We start from the raw sequence: 21,485 nt of genomic DNA, 5'->3' as shown, positions 1-21,485 counted from the left end.
TACCTGTGTTTTAGATCCACATACGTGTTTTAGATCCACGTACGTGTGTTTTAGATCCACATACGTGTGTTTTAGATCCATGTACGTGTTTTAGAGCCACATACGTGTGTTTTAGATCCACATACCTGTGTTTTAGATCCACATACGTGTTTAAGATCCACATACCTGTGTTTTAGATCCACATACGTGTTTAAGATCCACATACGTGTGTTTTAGATCCACGTACGTGTGTTTTAGATCCGCATACGTGTGTTTTAGATCTGCATACGTGTGTTTTAGATCCACATACGTGTTTTAGATCCACATACCTGTGTTTTAGATCCACGTACGTGTGTTTTGGATCTGCATACGTGTGTTTTAGATCCACATACGTGTGTTTTAGATCAACATACGTGTTTTAGATCCACATACGTGTTTTAGATCCACATACGTGTGTTTTAGATCAACATACGTGTTTTAGATCCACGTACGTGTGTTTTAGATCCATGTACGTGTGTTTTGGATCTGCATACGTGTGTTTTAGATCCACATACATGTGTTTTAGATCCACGTCCGTGTGTTTTAGATCCACATACGTGTTTTAGATCCACGTACGTGTTTTAGATCCACGTACGTGTGTTTTAGATCCACGTACGTGTTTTAAATCCACATACTTGTGTTTTAGATCCACATATCTGTGTTTTAGATCCACATACGTGTGTTTTAGATCTACATACGTGTGTTTTAGATTAGTGTACGTGTTTTAAATCCGCATACGTGTGTTTTAGATCCACATACGTGTGTTTTAGATCCACATACGTGTGCTTTAGATCCACGTACCTGTGTTTTAGATCCACATACGTGTGTTTTAGATTAGTGTACGTGTTTTAAATCCGCATACGTGTGTTTTAGATCCACATACGTGTGCTTTAGATCCACATACGTGTGCTTTAGATCCGCATACGTGTGTTTTAGATCCACATATGTGTGTTTTAGATCCACGTACCTGTGTTTTAGATCCACATACGTGTGTTTTAGATCCACGTACGTGTGTTTTAGATCCACATACCTGTGTTTTAGATCCACGTACAGTACGTGTGTTTTAGATCCACATACCTGTGTTTTAGATCCACATACGTGTTTTTTAGATCCACATATCTGTGTTTTAGATCCACAAACGTGTGTTTTAGTGTACGTATTTTAAATCCGCATACGTGTGTTTTAGATCTACGTACCTGTGTTTTAGATACACATACGTGTGTTTTAGATTAGTGTACGTGTGTTTTAGATTAGTGTACGTGTGCTTTAGATCCGCATACGTGTGTTTTAGATCCACATATGTGTGTTTTAGATCCACGTACCTGTGTTTTAGATCCACATACGTGTGTTTTAGATCCACATACGTGTGTTTTAGATTAGTGTACGTGTTTTAAATCCGCATACGTGTGTTTTAGATCCACATACGTGTGTTTTAGATCCACATACGTGTGCTTTAGATCCACGTACCTGTGTTTTAGATCCACATACGTGTGTTTTAGATTAGTGTACGTGTTTTAAATCCGCATACGTGTGTTTTAGATCCACATACGTGTGCTTTAGATCCACATACGTGTGCTTTAGATCCGCATACGTGTGTTTTAGATCCACATGTGTGTTTTAGATCCACGTACCTGTGTTTTAGATCCACATACGTGTGTTTTAGATCCACGTACGTGTGTTTTAGATCCACATACCTGTGTTTTAGATCCACGTACAGTACGTGTGTTTTAGATCCACATACCTGTGTTTTAGATCCACATACGTGTTTTTTAGATCCACATATCTGTGTTTTAGATCCACAAACGTGTGTTTTAGTGTACGTATTTTAAATCCGCATACGTGTGTTTTAGATCTACGTACCTGTGTTTTAGATACACATACGTGTGTTTTAGATTAGTGTACGTGTGTTTTAGATTAGTGTACGTGTGCTTTAGATCCGCATACGTGTGTTTTAGATCCACATATGTGTGTTTTAGATCCACGTACCTGTGTTTTAGATCCACATACGTGTGTTTTAGATCCACATACGTGTGTTTTAGATTAGTGTACGTGTTTTAAATCCGCATACGTGTGTTTTAGATCCACATACGTGTGTTTTAGATCCACATACGTGTGCTTTAGATCCACGTACCTGTGTTTTAGATCCACATACGTGTGTTTTAGATTAGTGTACGTGTTTTAAATCCGCATACGTGTGTTTTAGATCCACATATGTGTGCTTTAGATCCACATACGTGTGCTTTAGATCCGCATACGTGTGTTTTAGATCCACATGTGTGTTTTAGATCCACGTACCTGTGTTTTAGATCCACATACGTGTGTTTTAGATTAGTGTACGTGTGCTTTAGATCCACATACGTGTGCTTTAGATCCGCATACGTGTGTTTTAGATCCACATATGTGTGTTTTAGATCCACGTACCTGTGTTTTAGATCCACATACGTGTGTTTTAGATCCACATATGTGTGTTTTAGATCCACGTACCTGTGTTTTAGATCCACGTACCTGTGTTTTAGATCCACGTACGTGTGTTTTAGATCCACATACCTGTGTTTTAGATCCACGTACAGTACGTGTGTTTTAGATCCACATACCTGTGTTTTAGATCCACATACGTGTTTTTTAGATCCACATATCTGTGTTTTAGATCCACAAACGTGTGTTTTAGTGTACGTATTTTAAATCCGCATACGTGTGTTTTAGATCTACGTACCTGTGTTTTAGATACACATACGTGTGTTTTAGATTAGTGTACGTGTGCTTTAGATCCACATACGTGTGCTTTAGATCCGCATACGTGTGTTTTAGATGCACATATGTGTGTTTTAGATCCACGTACCTGTGTTTTAGATCCACATACGTGTGTTTTAGATCCACATACGTGTGTTTTAGATTAGTGTACGTGTTTTAAATCCGCATACGTGTGTTTTAGATCCACATACGTGTGTTTTAGATCCACATACGTGTGCTTTAGATCCACGTACCTGTGTTTTAGATCCACATACGTGTGTTTTAGATTAGTGTACGTGTTTTAAATCCGCATACGTGTGTTTTAGATCCACATACGTGTGCTTTAGATCCACATACGTGTGCTTTAGATCCGCATACGTGTGTTTTAGATCCACATATGTGTGTTTTAGATCCACGTACCTGTGTTTTAGATCCACATACGTGTGTTTTAGATTAGTGTACGTGTGCTTTAGATCCACATACGTGTGCTTTAGATCCGCATACGTGTGTTTTAGATCCACATATGTGTGTTTTAGATCCACGTACCTGTGTTTTAGATCCACATACGTGTGTTTTAGATCCACGTACGTGTGTTTTAGATCCACATACCTGTGTTTTAGATCCACGTACAGTACGTGTGTTTTAGATCCACATATCTGTTTTAGATCAGTGTACCGTATTTTTCGGAGTATAAGTCGCACCAGCCGAAAATGCATAATAAAAAATAAAAAAAACATATATAAGTCGCACTGGAGCCCGGCCAACCTATGAAAAAAACTGCGACTTATAGTCCAAAAAATACTGTACGTGTTTTAAATCCGCATACGTGTGTTTTAGATCCACATACGTGCGTTTTAGATCCACATATCTGTGTTTTAGATCCACATACGTGTTTTAGATCCACGTACGTGTTTTAGATCCACATACGTGTGTTTTAGATCCACATACGTGTGTTTTAGATCCACATACCTGTGTTTTAGATCCACATATCTGTGTTTTAGATCCACAAACGTGTGTTTTAGTGTACGTATTTTAAATCCGCATACGTGTGTTTTAGATCCCCATACCTGTGTTTTAGATCCACATACCTGTGCTTTGGATCCCCATACCTGTGTTTTAGATCCACATATCTGTGCTTTAGATCCACGTACATGTGTTTTAGATCCACATACGTGTTATAGATCCACATACGTGTTATAGATCCACATACGTGTTTTAGATCCACATACCTGTGTTTTAGATCCACATACGTGTTTTTTAGATCCACATATCTGTGTTTTAGATCCACAAACGTGTGTTTTAGTGTACGTATTTTAAATCCGCATACGTGTGTTTTAGATCTACGTACCTGTGTTTTAGATACACATACGTGTGTTTTAGATTAGTGTACGTGTGCTTTAGATCCACATACGTGTGCTTTAGATCCGCATACGTGTGTTTTAGATCCACATATGTGTTTTAGATCCACGTACCTGTGTTTTAGATCCACATACGTGTGTTTTAGATCCACATACGTGTGTTTTAGATTAGTGTACGTGTTTTAAATCCGCATACGTGTGTTTTAGATCCACATACGTGTGTTTTAGATCCACATACGTGTGCTTTAGATCCACGTACCTGTGTTTTAGATCCACATACGTGTGTTTTAGATTAGTGTACGTGTTTTAAATCCGCATACGTGTGTTTTAGATCCACATACGTGTGCTTTAGATCCGCATACGTGTGTTTTAGATCCACATATGTGTGTTTTAGATCCACGTACCTGTGTTTTAGATCCACATACGTGTGTTTTAGATTAGTGTACGTGTTTTAAATCCGCATACGTGTGTTTTAGATCCACATACGTGTGCTTTAGATCCGCATACGTGTGTTTTAGATCCACATATGTGTGTTTTAGATCCACGTACCTGTGTTTTAGATCCACATACGTGTGTTTTAGATTAGTGTACGTGTGCTTTAGATCCACATACGTGTGCTTTAGATCCGCATACGTGTGTTTTAGATCTACATATGTGTGTTTTAGATCCACGTACCTGTGTTTTAGATCCACATACGTGTGTTTTAGATCCACGTACGTGTGTTTTAGATCCACATACCTGTGTTTTAGATCCACGTACAGTACGTGTGTTTTAGATCCACATATCTGTGTTTTAGATCAGTGTACCGTATTTTTCGGAGTATAAGTCGCACCAGCCGAAAATGCATAATAAAAAATTAAAAAAACATATATAAGTCGCACTGGAGCCCGGCCAACCTATGAAAAAAACTGCGACTTATAGTCCAAAAAATACTGTACGTGTTTTAAATCCGCATACGTGTGTTTTAGATCCACATACGTGCGTTTTAGATCCACATATCTGTGTTTTAGATCCACATACGTGTTTTAGATCCACGTACGTGTTTTAGATCCACATACGTGTGTTTTAGATCCACATACGTGTGTTTTAGATCCACATACCTGTGTTTTAGATCCACATATCTGTGTTTTAGATCCACAAACGTGTGTTTTAGTGTACGTATTTTAAATCCGCATACGTGTGTTTTAGATCCACATACCTGTGTTTTAGATCCACATACCTGTGCTTTAGATCCCCATACCTGTGTTTTAGATCCACATATCTGTGCTTTAGATCCACGTACATGTGTTTTAGATCCACATACGTGTTATAGATCCACATACGTGTTATAGATCCACATACGTGTTTTAGATCCACATACCTGTGTTTTAGATCCACATACGTGTTTTTTAGATCCACATATCTGTGTTTTAGATCCACAAACGTGTGTTTTAGTGTACGTATTTTAAATCCGCATACGTGTGTTTTAGATCTACGTACCTGTGTTTTAGATCCACGTACGTGTTTTAGATCCACATACGTGTGTTTTAGATCCACATACGTGTTTTAGATCAGTGTACGTGTTTTAAATCCGCATACGTGTGTTTTAGATCCACATACCTGTGTTTTAGATCCACGTACGTGTGTTTTAGATCCACATACGTGTGTTTTAGATCCACATACGTGTTTTAGATCCACGTACGTGTTTTAGATCCACATACGTGTGTTTTAGATCCACATACGTGTTTTAGATCAGTGTACGTGTTTTAAATCCGCATACGTGTGTTTTAGATCCACATACCTGTGTTTTAGATCCACGTACGTGTGTTTTAGATCCACATACGTGTTTTAGATCCACATACGTGTGTTTTAGATCCACATACAAGTTTTAGATCCACATACCTGTGTTTTAGATCCACATACGTGTGTTTTAGATCAGTGTACGTGTTTTAAATCTGCATACCTGTGTTTTAGATACACACACCTGTGTTTTAGATCAACGTCCGTGTTTTAGATCCACATACCTGTGTTTTAGATCCACATATGTGTGTTTTAGATAAATAAATAAATGAGTTGTACTTGTATAGCGCTTTTCTACCTTCAAGGTACTCAAAGCGCTTTGACACTACTTCCACATTTATCCATTCACACACACATTCACACACTGATGGAGGGAGATGCCATGCAAGGCGCTAACCAGCACCCATCAGGAGCAAGGGTGAAGTGTCTTGCTCAGGACACAACGGACATGACGAGGTTGGTACTAGGTGGGGATTGAACCAGGGACCCTCGGGTCGCGCACGGCCATTTTCCCACTGCGCCACGCCGTCCCTACACATACCTGTGTTTTAGATCCACATACGTGTGTTTTAGATCCACATACGTGTCTTATTTTTTATCGTGCTCTGTTTGTGTTGTGTTTGCTGGGTTCTCTTATCTTTTAACCTGCCCATTGTACAGCACTTTGGCTACCCCTGTGGTAAGTTTTAAATGTGATTTATAAATGAAGTGGATTTGATTTGATTTGATTTATGCGTTCTCCACATGAGCAAAATGTAACTGTCTCTGCCTGATTCCTTGCTTTTTGTTCTGTTTAATAGATACCCGGTAGTTTGGTGCTTAAACCTGACAAAATGTGTGGTTGGATATATTCCCAACTTGTCCCACCTATCTACAAGACGAAATAAATAAGATTGTATTTTGTTTCTGTCAACATTCTTGTTGAGTAAAGTGTCAGGTAATTGTGTTATGGTCTCATTTGTTTTGATATTTATCCTCTTATTTTTGTCAGGGGAAAATATAAGCGATCAGTCAAGGAAATGAACATGCGTGTACCGTACTTCACCTTCGCTCTCGCTCAGCTGGGGGACCATCCTCAGCGTGTCCCGCAGAGCCGGGATCACCTGGTCGTACATGTGCAGCAGCGGCTGGCAGCTGTCGTAGAAGCTGGCGTGATGGTGGAGCAGCCAGTGCAGCAGCTGCACGCCTTCCCTGAGCAGGGACCACGGCGGGGAGTTGTGATCCGGGCGTGGTCCGAGGTCTGCGGAGAGGAGTTGACTTCACTGTTGGATACCAGGGGGAGGAGGCGGGGCTTGGAAACTGACCTGACGAGCTGTCCGTTGGCTCGGGAGAGTCCTGGAGGTCCATCCACTGACGATGCAAAACGATCACCACCGTCTGAACCAGCTGACACACATACACACTTGCATTTCTGATGAACGTGTGAGTGCACATACCTTTAAGTCCACTACTTATATTATAATGCTGATAAAACGTATCAGGCCCGCAAGATCAGTTTGCTAAATATAAAGGTGAGCTGCATTTTTTTATGAAATAAACTGCTGTTTTAAATGTGTCCACTGGATGTCGCAATAGCAATTCAAGTGTAATATGTTTGGAGGAGCAAAGGTGAGGCCTTTAATCCCAGGAACACCATCCCTACCGTCAAGCATGGTGGTGGTACACTGCAAAAAGTGAAATCTAAGTAAGATGAAATATCTCAAATAAGGGTGATATTTGCTTATTTTCTGTCTGATAAGATCATTCTTCTCACTAAGCAGATTTTATGTTAGAGTGTTTTACTTGTTTTAAGGGTTTTGGTCCTAAATGATGTGTCAGTAAGATATTACAGCTTGTTGCTGAGATTTGATGACCTATATTGAGTAAAACATGCTTGAAACTAGAATATCAAAGCTGTGTCATCAACACTCACAAGTATAAAACTACTTTTTTAAAGTACCGTATTTTTCGGACTATAAGTCGAGGTTTTTTTCATAGTTGGCCGTGGGTGCGACGAATACTCCGGAGCGACATATGTGTGAAATTATTAACACATTCATGTAAAATATCAAATAATATTATTTATCTCATTCGTGTGAGCGACGAAGAAAATGTCAGCAATCGTCACTCACACGCCAACCAATAAGAATTCGGCGGGGGCGAGTCATGGCAGAAGTGCATTATGGGCCATGATATGCTAACTGCTATATGCTATACGCTATTGCCGGAGCTATTAAAATGGATCACATCAACAATCGCGGTAACTTATTGTCATAGTCTTATTCCAATATGGAATTAAATTACATTTTTACCTCAAAATTCTGAACACAATACCCCATAATGACAAAGTGAAAGATATTTCTTAGACATTTTTGCAAGTTTTGTAAAAATAAATAACTACAAAATCAGATAAGATTTTATAGTTTTTTTTATTTTTAATAAAGTCACAAAAAATTCTAAACATTTTCACATTCTCCTCATAGGGTGTAGAATTTTGAGGAATCACATCACATATTTACATAAGACTTCTTATTTTTTATTTCGAATACATTTGCAAAAAATTATTTATGGAGTATTGTTTGTGGAATTTTGAGGGAAAATATTTTTTTTCTATTTTGGAATAAGGCTGTAACATAACAAATGTGGGAAAAAATTAATTTAACTAAGCTATCACATCGAATAAAGGGGTGTAGAATTTTGAGGACAAAAATAATTGTTTTTCTCTTTTGGAATAAAGCTGTAACATAACAAATGTGGTAAAAAATGAACTTAAACTAACAAATGTGATTTCTTAGTTTTTAATACATTTGTAATTGTTTATGATAAAAAAAACGTATAACTTATAAAAACTGAGAAGGACTGAACTAAAATGGCACCAAAAAGGAAATCATATACTGCAGGTTACAAGCTGGACGTAGTGACATATGCTGCAGAGAACAGCAATCGAGCAGCAGAAAGAAAGGACGCTAGTGGGACGCATACCAGAGGTGACACAGAGGAAAAAGATTTCATGGGATTTAGCGATTAGGAGTGACAGATTGTTTGGTAAACGTATAGCATGTTCTATATGTTATAGTTATTTGAATGACTCTTACCATAATATGTTACGTTAACATACCAGTTGCTTATTTATGCCTCATATAACGTACACTTATTCAGCCTGTTGTTCACTATTCTTCATTTATTTTAAATTGCCTTTCAAATGTCTATTCTTGCTGTTGGCTTTTATCAAATACATTTAACCAAAAAATGCCACTTATACTCCAGTGCGACTTATATATGGTTTTTTTCCTTCTTTATTGTGCATTTTCGGCCGGTGCGACTTATACTCCGGAGCGACTTATACTCTGAAAAATACGGTAATAATTTCTTATTTCAAGCATGAAATGTCTCATAATTAAAACAGATGACAGCCAAATGGACTTTGCTGTTTTATTTTCAATGAAACAATAGAAAATATGTACTCATATAGTAGTACAGTTGGCACAGTACAGTAAACTGACAGTTAATATTTAAACATTTAACATATGACATTTCTAACAATTTTGAACAGAAATAGATCATGCACATTCAGATAAATTCTTCAAAATTACAATTAAAACAATTTTGTCCGGGGGCCGGGCTGTATATATGCACACTAATTGACTGAAAGAACACACACTTGGCGCGATGATGTCATGTTATCCATGGAAAAATGCATTTTTAGACAATATGATTTGCCTGAGCGGCTAGGAGACCCCGAGAGTAACAAGCGCTTGCCTTGTTGCCTTTCCATTAAGAACAATAAATGAGTTTTTAGTATAAGTTTGCTGCTTTCAAGAAATGTAATGCCTAGCGCATATCATTATGTCAAGATAATGGCACTCGTATTTACTTCATTTAGGAATATTTTTCAACATATTGAGCAAAAAGGTCTATTTTTTTTTTCTACCAAGAAAAGTGCACTTGTTATTAGTGAGAATATACTTATTTTAAGGTATTTTTGGGTTCATTGAAGTTAGCTAATTTGACTTGTTTTGGAAAGTCTTGACAAGCCAAATTTTCTTGTTCTATTGGCAGATAATTTTGCTTAGTTTAAATAAAATACCCCTCATTTTTGTATTTTTTTTCATTGTTTTTGAACACTGACTTTTTGCAGTGAAGTAATTGTTGCGTTTTGGACCAGTTGTTCCTCCCAGGGAATTCAAGTCACAAGTCGCTCCCCAGCTCTTTACGACACTTAAAGCTCAGTTGAAAAACCACCAGAGACAGAATAGGTATTTTGTAATATATTTGCAAAGCTTTGCATATATATATATATATATACATTTAGACCAGTCCAGTATAGAACATTCTATCGCGCCGCCAAGATGGTCCCCCCCCACCCCCCACCCCCACCCCGACCAAAACCCCTCTCCTCTTAAGTCTCTCTTCCTCCCCCCCTGGCAGTCATGTCTCTCAAGCCAAAACAAATGCTTATTATCGCTCTCTCTAACATTCCTCACTTCAAGGTTAAGCACACAGTTTTGCAGACAACCAAAAGACCACATTTGGAAGAAAAACACTAGCTGTTTTGTAATATGACAATGAAATAAAAAGAAGTAACACTTAAATTCGGATATATGTAAATATCTGCCTCCGACATATTATTCTCTGGGCCTGTTTTGCTGCCAATGGAACTGCTGCTTTAAATGGGACAATGAAAAAGGAGGATTAGCTCCAAATTGTTCAGGACAAGCTGAAATCATCAGCCCAGAGGTTGGGTCTTGGGCGCAGTTGGGTGTTCCAACAGGACAATGACCCCAAACACACCTCAAAAGTGGTAAAAGAATGGCTAAATCAGGCTAGAATGAAGGTTTTAGAATGGCCTTCCCAAAGTCCTGACTTAAACGTGTGGACAATGCTGAAGAAACAAGTCCATGTCAGAAAAGCAACACATTTAGCTGAACTGCAGCAATTTAGTGGTCAAGTGGTCAAGCAGAAGCTTGTGGATGGCTACCAAAAGCGCCTTATTGCAGGTAAACTTGCCAAGGGACATGTAAGCAAATATTAACATTGCTGTATGTATACTTTTGACCCTCACATTTTCAGTAGAGCCATAATAAATTCATAAAAGAAGCAAACTTCATGAATGTTTTTTGTGAACAACAAGTATGTGCTCCAATCACTACATCACAAAAAAATAAGAGTTGTAGAAATGATTGGGAGCTCAACACACCCATGACATGATGTTCTTTACAAGTCTATGTAAACTTTTGACCACGACTGTACGTTTAAGTCCACTACTAATATTATGATGGTGATAAAACAGAGGTGTCATTTTTTAATGAAAGAAACTGCTGTTTTAAATGTGTCCACTGGATGTCACAATAGCAATTCAAGTGTAACCCCCGTCCCACATGAGGTGTTTAACAATGACCTATCAGCTGACTTTAAGCGCCCTCTGGATTGGCTGCCGCTACTCCAATCAGCGCAGGTGGAAGCAATCAGCTGCTCCTGTTGTGGCGGCAGTATCATTGTCAATTATCCACTCAACGGATAAAATAACGAAATGGTAAGATGCAAAGACTTAAATAAACTTGTCCAACATCTTTTTAGTTAGATTTCCATACAGCGCTAGCAATTGGTTGACTGCACGATGCGCACCCTGGACTCCATTGTAAAAATGTGTGTTTCTCCATTTGTTGTATTTGTTCTATTTTATTTTATGCTTAAATCTATGTTTCCTGGATTTGGGCTACGATGTCATTTTGATATCTGTTTTGTTCATATTGTACCGTATTTTTCGGAGTATAAGTCGCCCTGGAGTGTAAGTCGCACCGGACGAAAATGCATAATAAAGAAGGAAAAAAACATAAATAAGTCGCATTTTTTGGGGAAATGTATTTGATAAAAGCCAACAGCAAGAATAGACATTTGAAAGGCAATTTAAAATAAATCAGGCTGAATAAGTGTACGTTATATGAGGCATAAACAACCAACTGGTATGTTAACGTAACATATTATGGTAAGAGTCATTCAAATAACTATAACATATAGAACATGCTATACAATCTGTCACTCCTAATCGCTAAATCCCATGAAATCTTATACGTCTAGTCTCTTACGTGAATGAGATCAATAATATTATAATGTGTTAATCATTTCACACGTAAGTCGCTCCTGAGTATAAGTCGCACCCCCGGCCAAACTATGAAAAAAAACTGCGACTTATAGTCCGAAAAATACCGTAATTGTAATATTTGAATGATGATAAATGAACGTGTTGTGGCATTTGTGGATTTTACCAATGTGGTGGTTTGAGGAAACCGCTTGGTTGCTTTTCCAAACGCTTTTAAAGGTGAACTGCCAACGTGAGAATCCTAAACAGGAAGAGCTTAAAGTTTAATGGCTTTGTAAATAAAATTGTTAAAACAAAGTCTAAGTTCATTTTGTTCTGACTACAATACTCTTAATTCAATGACGAATAATGTAAGAACAAGAGTATAAAGAAGTCATACTGTTCCATTACCTTTGTTCATACTATCGTCACTACTCAACTGCCAAAGAACTGTAGACACCTTAATATTTGTTGCTTCCTATACTGTAATACTATTTGATCTTGCACTGGTACTGTATGTGACTACTGTACTTCTACTTGTACTGATACCTCTACCATAACTACTGTAACTTATTGTCTTGTACATCAGAGCTATTCAAATGTTTGTATTTAGTGTATTAGATTCTGCTACTAGTGTTTGGATCCCACTGTATGCAATATCTGAAGAGCATTTGACTGTGGTGTACTCTGCATGTGACCAATAAAACTTGAAACTTCTTCATGGTGTTTTTGAAACTGCACCAATTTTTTTCTTGGAATTTGAAACGAACTTGAAGTACTATGCCAAGAGGACTATTTGTAATGTGTACATTTTCAGAATGTGCTTGTTCTATTTTTGGCCAAAGTAAGACAAAGAAAAAAATCGGAAGTTGTCTTTATTTTTAAGTTTTAATGCCATACTTTTACCAGCCCGGAATAGATTTTCCTCCCCGCGGCCCCTGAGCTAAAACGAGTTTGACACCCCTGTGATAAAACCCCCAAATAGTGCTGGGCTTGACCTACCTCAGTGTAGCACTGACAGCTGCCGCACTGCCTGCTGATCCAGCTCTCTGCGGTCTGCGAGAGTCGCCTCAACAATCGAACCACCTGAACCAAAACCAACACCAAATTAAACACCTAGTCCAGGGGTCCCCTAACTACGGATCCGGCCCGCCAGCGTACAAAATCCGGCCCGCGGGAAGTCCCAAGTTAAAAAAAAAATATATTTTTTTAAAGTCTGTCCTTTCTAATTAATTTTCGACATCCCGGCCCTCGGCTAGATTTTCTTAACCCAATGCGGCCACCGAGTCAAAAAGTTTGGAGACCCCTGCGCTAGTCCTTCTATAACGTTATCAAAGTGCAGTTATCAATCACAGTTTTTCGATCATTTTAATTGAATACAGTAACACTAACAAAGAGTCCTGTCGTGGTAATTATTACTAGCGTTTATTTGTAGTACAAACGCCCGCAGCTGCTGCGAGGACGGGCCGTTCTGCCACTTACACTTAGACAAACTTTATTGATCCACAAGGGAAATTGTTTCGACACAGTAGCTCGGTTACAAAGGATGGAAAGTGTAAGGGTGGAAAGGATAATGCAGGTACAAAGTAGACTAAAAATGTAGCAATATAAAATATCACATATATGTAACATTTACATATTATATATACAGTATATAATAAATACTGATATATTATATTATTATATAATATATACCAGTGTTTTTCAACCTTTTTTGAGCCAAGGCACATTTTTTTCTTAAAAAAAATAGGGAGGCACACCACCAGCAGAAAAGGTTAAAAAATGAAACTCCACCAGGTCGTCGTGCCTTATTTTGAGTTTGTTGTTGTTTCCTGCGTGTAGTGCTTTAGTTCCTGTCTTGCGCTGTTATTTTGGTGACTTTTCCTGTTTTGTTGGTGTTCTCCTGTAGCAGCTTCATGCCTTCCTTTGACTGCTATTGCCCGTACCTGCTTTGTTTTGGCAATCAAGGCTATTTAAGTTGTGCGTACGCTATCCTTCTTTGTGGGGACATTGTTGATTGTCGTGTCATGTACGGATGTGCTTTGTGGACGCCGTCTCTGCTCCACACGCTGCAAGTTTTTGCTGTCGTCCAGCATTCTGTTTTTGTCGACTTTGTAGCTAGTTCAGTTTTACATAGCCATCCCTATGCTTCAGTGCCTTTTGTTCATTTTTGGTTTAAGCGTTACATACCTTTTTTTACCTGCACGCTGTCTCCCGCTGTGCTCTGCATATTGGGATCACGACAAACCATCCTTGACGCGTTCCGACTTCTACAAAGCAATGAACTACCTGCTGCCACCTACTGATATGGAGTATTACATGGTTACCCTGCCAAGCTCTACACAGCACAGGCACTAGACAACGGCACATTATTATGATTATTGATTTGCAAAAAATATTTTTTGGACCAATTAGGTGAAGTTGCATAGTTTTCCACGGCACACCAGACAATATCTCACGGCACACTAGTGTGCCGCAGCACAGTGGTTGAAAATCACTGATATATACAATATATAACAATTACCATGTACAATATTACAGTATATGTAACAGCCGCAGCATAAAATAGAGAGTAGATCCGACAGAAAAGATACATTATAAACAAAGAGAGGTAGCGAACATAGAAGCCATCAGGTTATAGACAGATATCAACTTGCAGCCCATGACAACGCATGCACACGGCGGTTAATTCATTTTCATTTATCGTTTGGTTAATTGACTTCCTGACTATCGGCCCAGGTCTATGTGTGTGTAGCTCACCTGCAGGTCCAACAAGATGAGCTGAGGCTGTAACGTCAGCTTGGCTGGTCTGTTTCGCACGTACTGCAGCAGCCTTAGGATCACGCAGGGCTCTGCATACAAGCGTCACATGATCACCAATTGTTGGATCCATTCACATTTATCATGAAGTAACTTTTATAACAACAGCGCTTATGCTGTGCACTCGCAATGAACCGTGGAGGCTGACAAGTGCGCACTATTTGACAGCAGCCAGCAGATGGCGCAATTGACTCACGCCTAAACCAGCGAAATCTGTGGCGTTCCACCAGAGCAGGGGTCGGCAACCCAAAACGTTGTAAGAGCCACATTGGATCAAAAATACAAAAAACAAATCTGTCTGGAGCCGCAAAAATTTAAAAGCCGTATATAAGTCTTATATTGAAGGCAACACATGACTTAAGTGTCTATATTAGCTGTAATAGCCTACTATCAAGATGACTACCGTATTTTTTGGACTATAAGTCACAGTTTTTTTCATAGTTTGGCCGGGGGTGCGACTTATACTCAGGAGCGACTTATGTGTGAAATGATGAACACATTAGCGTAAAATATCAAATAATATTATTTATCTCATTCACGTAAGAGACTAGATGTACTGTATAAGATTTCATGGGATTTAGCGATTAGGAGTGACAGATTGTTTGGTAAACGTTGAGCATGTTCTATATGTTATAGTTATTTGAATGACTCTTACCATAATATGTTACGTTAACATACCAGTTGGTTATTTATGCCTCATATAACGTACACTTATTCAGCCTGTTGTTCACTATTCTTTATTTATTTTAAATTGCCTTTCAAATGTCTATTCTTGCTGTTGGCTTTTATCAAATACATTTCCCCAAAAAATGCGACTTTTAGTCAAGTGCGACTTATATACCTATGTTTTTTTCCTTCTTTATTATGCATTTTTGGCCGGTGCGACTTATACTCCGGAGCGACTTATACTCCGAAAAATACGGTATGTGTCGCGGTCTGAAGCAAATCTTCGTTGACAGAAATGTTGAAATGTAATATTTGTTTGCCACATTTTTACAACATTAGAAACCATTAGTAAATCAGAGGCTACTCAGAATGTGAGATAACCCCTGGAAATTACTGGCTTTTAATGGCCAAAGGTATAGATGTGTGTTTCCAAGTTAAAGGAAACGGCAGGCTTCATTCTTTGAATAGATTTATTACAATCTTTGGCAAGCTAGTTAATGTTTGCTGTGGTCTGGAACAACATGGCACACAAACAACTATCTGAAATGCAGCCAATATTACATACAGATAATGTGTCATTAGAAATGCAAAAGTAAATTAAAGCTGCAAGCAGCGTTGGTCGGGCCCGCGTATTTGGCAGGTGATAGTCCTAAGTGTCCCAATACCTTTGTCCAGTTTTAGTCCCAAGTGTCCCAATACTTTTGGCAAGTTGTAGTCCTAAGTGTCCCAATACTTTTGTCAAGTTGTACGGTAGTCCCAAGTGTCCCAATACTTTTGTCCAGTTTTCGGCCTAAGTGTCCCAATACTTTTGTCCAGTTTTCGGCCTAAGTGTCCCAATACTTTTGTCCGGTGGTAGTCATAAGTGTCCCAATACTTTTGTCTAGTGTACCTACCTTGTCTGCATTGTGTAGGCACGCTGGTGCTTCCTGCTTTTAAGCAGCCATCTTAAAAAAACAGTAGCGCAGCAGCATCAGCGCAGCGGGTCTTTGAAGGGTCATAAAATCAAAACCGGAGCAGGTATTAAAACGCTGTTCTGTTATTTTATACACAAGGGTTTAATCTCTCTCCTGTGTTAGTTTGAAGCCGAAACGACAAACGCACTCAGAGGACATAGTTTTTGAAGGAAGGTGACCGGTTTTTACAAAAAATTTGTTTTGAAGGGGGAATAGCAAACTTCCTGCTGATTTTTGCTGGGGGTTGTCAATTTATGAAATGTAGGTCTAAGTGAGACCTACATAGAGGTTTTTGTTTCATGTCTCTCCGACCTTCCCAGTGGGAGTTACAGGCAGTTTTGTCAGTTATTTCATCCGAGGAGCAGTTTTTGTGCGTTTTATTAAAAAATTGCGCTAGAGCACAATTTTGAGATTTGGGGTTAGGTTTTTTTATTAAATCACAATTTTTGCCAGTCCTGATGTGTGGGTCAAATATGGTGAGTTTTGAAGCATGTTAAGTGGGTCAAATTACAGTTTAATGTGGCGGCGGAAGAATAAAGAATAAAGAATAAAACCTTACAAATTCAATAGGTCCTTATGTCCCATTGCATAAGGACTCCCTTTGGGAGTCCTTATACAATGGGCCATGCGGGCCCTAATTATATACAAAGAGGATAAAAGCAAACGATATTAAATGAGCTCAAATATAGCTACAAACGATGCATAATAATGCAATGTGTACATACAGCTAGCCTAAATAGCATGTTAGCAGTCATGCACTGACCAAATATGCCTGATTAGCACTCCAACAAGTCAATAACATCAACAAAGCTCACCTTTTAGCATAACATTTTTGGTGGACAAAATGAGACAAAGGAGGAGTGGAAGATTTTACATGTAAACAAACTGTTGCGTCACGATGGTGAGTTCAAGAACGGCCAAAATTAATAGGACAAAATGATGTTCACCAAATACTCTCATTAGTGACGCATACACACAAACATATTAAACAGTGGGATGTCTAACAATTGGGAAGGTTTGTGTCATGTTTGTCCTCAAACAAAAAACATACTAAAACAGAGAAATATTCCACCCCCCCATCTTTTTCCATTTTAAAAATGCTCCAGGGAGCCACTAGAGCGGCACTTAAAGAGCCGCAGTTTGCTGACCCCCGCACCAGAGTAATAATACCCACAAAAAAAAAAGAGCATAAATAAATCCCGATAAGAAGAGAATCTCACCGTGCTGGGAGCAGAGCTGCTGAGTCAGCGCGGCGTGGTCGCACAGGGACAGGAGGACTAAAACACACTCTGTGAGCGCACGTGGATTGAGGTCAGAGGACAAGGACGCGCACAGCGCCTGCAACACACACTGCAACCTGGGAGAGACATAAGCAACTTTATACCAAAATCTATTTCATCTTTTGACATTTTCAAATGAGCATACAGGATTAAAAAAGGCATTTGGGTCAAATGCAGAGAATCATTTGGCCACACCTCGTGTGTGTGTGACAATCATTGCTACTTTAAATCTAGAAGAGGTTATTTGAAACAACAACAGCAGCAAATGAACACTAGGCGGCCATTAGATTGGGCACACCTGCATAAACCTGACATAATGTCTGCCACAACAACGCACCGGTCGGCGTGCGTGCGCGCCGTCCTCGCCGCCAGGACTCGCACTGTCTTCAGGGCGCTGACGACCAGCTCCTCCCGGTGTGTGCTGCTGCCATCGCCGCCAACGCCGGCGCAGCAAAGGCGCAACACGGACTGCAGCAAGGCATTGTGGGAGTGAGGGACCTCTCTTGCTGTGGGTGAGCCAGCCTGGGACCAGAAGGGGAATGTTTGATGTGTCAATAAATAAATCCAATATGACAAAATGCAGACAGCAAAAATATTGGGACAGAAGGTTGATGTAAACGCCTCTATTTACTGTAATTTCCAGACTATAATCCGCTATTTTTTCCCCCCACGCTTTGTACCCTGCGGATTATAAAACGGTGCAGCTAACTCCTGGATTTTTTTTCGCTGACGGCCCTAATGCAAATAGTTTTCATTAACACATGCAAAGTCACCTCTTAACTTTTGGGGCGGCATAGCTCGGTTGGTAGAGTGGCCGTGCCAGAAATTTGAGGGTTCCAGGTTCAATCTCTGCTTCCGCATCCTAGTCACTGCCGTTGTGTCCTTGGGCAAGACACTTTACCCACCTGCTCCCAGTGCCACCCACACTGCTTTAAATGTAACTTAGATATTGGCTTTCACTATGTAAAAGCACTTTGAGTCACTAGAGAAAAAGCGCTATATAAATATAATTCACTTCACTTCACTTTTGCTTTCAGCACAGTCCTGGATGTTTTCAAATACCTGGTTTTCTGTGCTGCGTTCACTCTGCGTTGAAAGAACCGCCTGGACCACCTGCGGAGCATGAAGCATGAGGTCGTCACACATTCTGTATGGTGTCTATCACGTGCTGATGTCATGTCACACACACCTCGTCACTGTGGGCCAGCAACAGGTACAAGAGCCTGAGGGCCAAGAGTCCGACGTCTTCCAGGCTGAAGCCCGCCTCGTCCGGCCTCCCTGGTCCCGCAGCAAGGGCGCAGCTCTCCGGCAGAGCCTCTGAGGCGCCAGAGGTAACTCCTGGTACATCCAGAGCCTCACAGAGGCCAGATAAGTGCAGGTCCAGCAGAGGGAGAAGAAGCACGGCGCCAGGAGACCTATATATACACACACACACACACACCTCGTTTGCACACTCATTTTTCACGTGTGTGAGCAAACGCAAAGAACTCCCTGACTAAATAACAAGTTACAGTTCTTATTATTAGAATCAAATGACAGCAGTCATTTCCATGAGATTATTTTCTAATATTAGTGTTTTGGGCCACTTACAATGACAATTACAAAAAATATTGTTTTTCATGAGCTGTGTATTAGTATTGTATGTCTGGGTGGGGGTCCTGCTTGGGAAATCATTTCTACCCTTTCAAAAATCACATTTAGTTCCTATTAAAACATTCACACGTTGCACAATGAGATGTAAGCATGGGATCATGTGTACATTCCTGTAACTTTCTGTTTGTAAAATATATCTTTTTATTAGTATTTACTTAATATAATAACAGCATTTCATGATTAATATTTATAAATTAAGATTATTTGTTAGAATAATTGTATCTAAGTTATCACAAAACTTTGTGTTGCCATGAGTTCCCGGCGAGAAGACAAAAGCGGTCTTTGAACCTACCAAGAAGAAGGCTTGTAAAACTCCACTGTGTAGGATGGGAAGCAACATGAAGGTGTTCTGTTTCTTTGATGTGTTGTAATCAACAGAAATATATTGTCTTGACCCGAGAACTACAAAGTGAAGAGGAAGCAGGACCCGACTCCCCTCCGGGGACCTTTTCTTTGAACTGTTTTACGACCTTTTCTTTGAACTGTTTGTAATCAAAGGTGATGGCTGTTTACGACCCCCTCCCTTAGAAACAGCTGTTGCCATGTAATCAGGGAAAGTCCAAATAAAAGAGGAGGCGCACAACCTTTCGCCAGAGCGTGGTGAGACTGTACAAAGAGTACAGTCCAGACGTCTCTCCTCAGTTGAGCCAAATTTAATTCTGTCTCTGTTTAATTCCTTGCTTCTTGTCTTGTTTAATAGATGTCATCAGTGTTTGAACCTGACATTCTTAATCCCCTTAATGACAGTACAATATGCACACATTTTTTTGGTAAATCTTAGTGTAACGACCTGGAATTACAGATTATGTATGGTGTGTTGCAGTTGTCCGACTTTTTGGGTGGCTGTAAACGCATCACCGGCCAAGTTCCTTATGCGCATGTGTTGGAGCAAGTGAGAAAGAGCGAGTGGCTGCTGTTGATATGACAAAGTTGGTTTTGGTCTGGTTTGTACAGCAGAAAATGACCAGTTTTGCTACATAGAAACTTTTTTACCAATGTTTCGGTCATGTGTTTATGGCCGACAAAGAGTTTTGCTCAATAAAGTGACGTTACATTAATTGAACAGTGATGACGAAAACTTTTTTCTCTGTTGTGACTGTCAGTTACATTGAAAATCGTTGTGCGCTTGTTTTTAGATTAGATTGTCCAAACTTTTTCACTGTGGGGCATGCAAAGTAACTATATGTATAAATATGATTGCATATTATTATAATAATATAATGGATATGTAATTAATAATTATTATAATTGGTTATTAAGAGTATGTGAAAATTCAATGCTTACCTTGTTTACTTCCGTGACGACCTCCTTAAAGTTGTTTAATCAATGACAAATATCAAGCAGCTAAAATGTGCCAAACATGGATAAGTGTGGAGAGTGTTTTGCATTTTCCTCATCATCCCTTGTAATGGATTTAAAAGGGTGTAGTTTTGATTTTTTTCATGCTGATTGGATGTTTTTTTATAATATCCACAAAGTTCAATGAGTAGGATGTTATGTGTGATCATGTTTGTTGATTTTTTTGTGCTGGTTGAATTTTACTTTCTGCATCATGACTAGGGTAGGTTGTTTGGGTTGGGTCATATAAGTATATGTTGTGCACAAAGTCACATTGATGTACAATTATTTGCCATTGACTCGAGTTACTATCGTTGGCCACCACATGGTGACAAAATGGTATAAATGTCTGTAATGACAATGTCAATGAGGGATTTTTAATCACTGTTATGTTGAAATTGTTACTAGTATTGATACTGTTGTTGATAATATTCATTTTTGTTTCACTACTTTTAGGTTGTTCTGTGTCAGGTTTGTGTGTCCTCTCAATTGCTCTATTAATTGCTATTCTGGATGTTGCTGGGTCGGGTTTGGTTTTGGAAGTGGATTGCATTATTATGGTATTGTTGTGTTTCGTTTTGTTGGATTGATTAATAAAAGAAACAACTTTGTATATTATATGAAAATGCCGCGCCCGGCCAAATTTCTTATTGGAGCGCCAAATTGAAGACGCAAACGGGCCATAGTTTGGACACCCCGGTTCTGCATGTTTAAGACTGTAGTTAAATGTGCAATTTGTGGGGGGAATTTTCTAAATAAAAGATGAAGGGTGACCCAAACTTTGTCAACAGGACAAAAAAAAACGGGCAGTTCATATTGTGTGGCAAACTGA

At 39.2% G+C, this 21,485-nt stretch overlaps 1 protein-coding gene across 2 annotated transcripts in view; it reads right to left on the bottom strand.

The window, feature by feature from the left end:
- Positions 1-21,485, bottom strand: part of atrip (ATR interacting protein) — a 50,868-nt gene that overhangs the window by 9,980 nt on the left and 19,403 nt on the right. For both annotated transcript variants that reach the window (XM_061977614.1, XM_061977615.1), the window contains exons 10-17: positions 18,852-19,077; positions 18,725-18,775; positions 18,000-18,184; positions 17,603-17,739; positions 14,704-14,795; positions 12,946-13,029; positions 7,190-7,271; positions 6,931-7,125 (exon numbers count right to left, since the gene is read on the bottom strand). In XM_061977614.1, coding sequence (XP_061833598.1) covers positions 6,931-7,125; positions 7,190-7,271; positions 12,946-13,029; positions 14,704-14,795; positions 17,603-17,739; positions 18,000-18,184; positions 18,725-18,775; positions 18,852-19,077 — 1,052 coding nt within the window. The remainder of the gene's footprint in view (positions 1-6,930; positions 7,126-7,189; positions 7,272-12,945; positions 13,030-14,703; positions 14,796-17,602; positions 17,740-17,999; positions 18,185-18,724; positions 18,776-18,851; positions 19,078-21,485) is intronic.

Source organism: Nerophis lumbriciformis, linkage group LG18 (genome assembly GCF_033978685.3).
Source record: "Nerophis lumbriciformis linkage group LG18, RoL_Nlum_v2.1, whole genome shotgun sequence".
Classification (NCBI taxonomy): domain Eukaryota; kingdom Metazoa; phylum Chordata; class Actinopteri; order Syngnathiformes; family Syngnathidae; genus Nerophis; species Nerophis lumbriciformis.
This window is presented reverse-complemented; position numbering and strand designations above follow the sequence as displayed.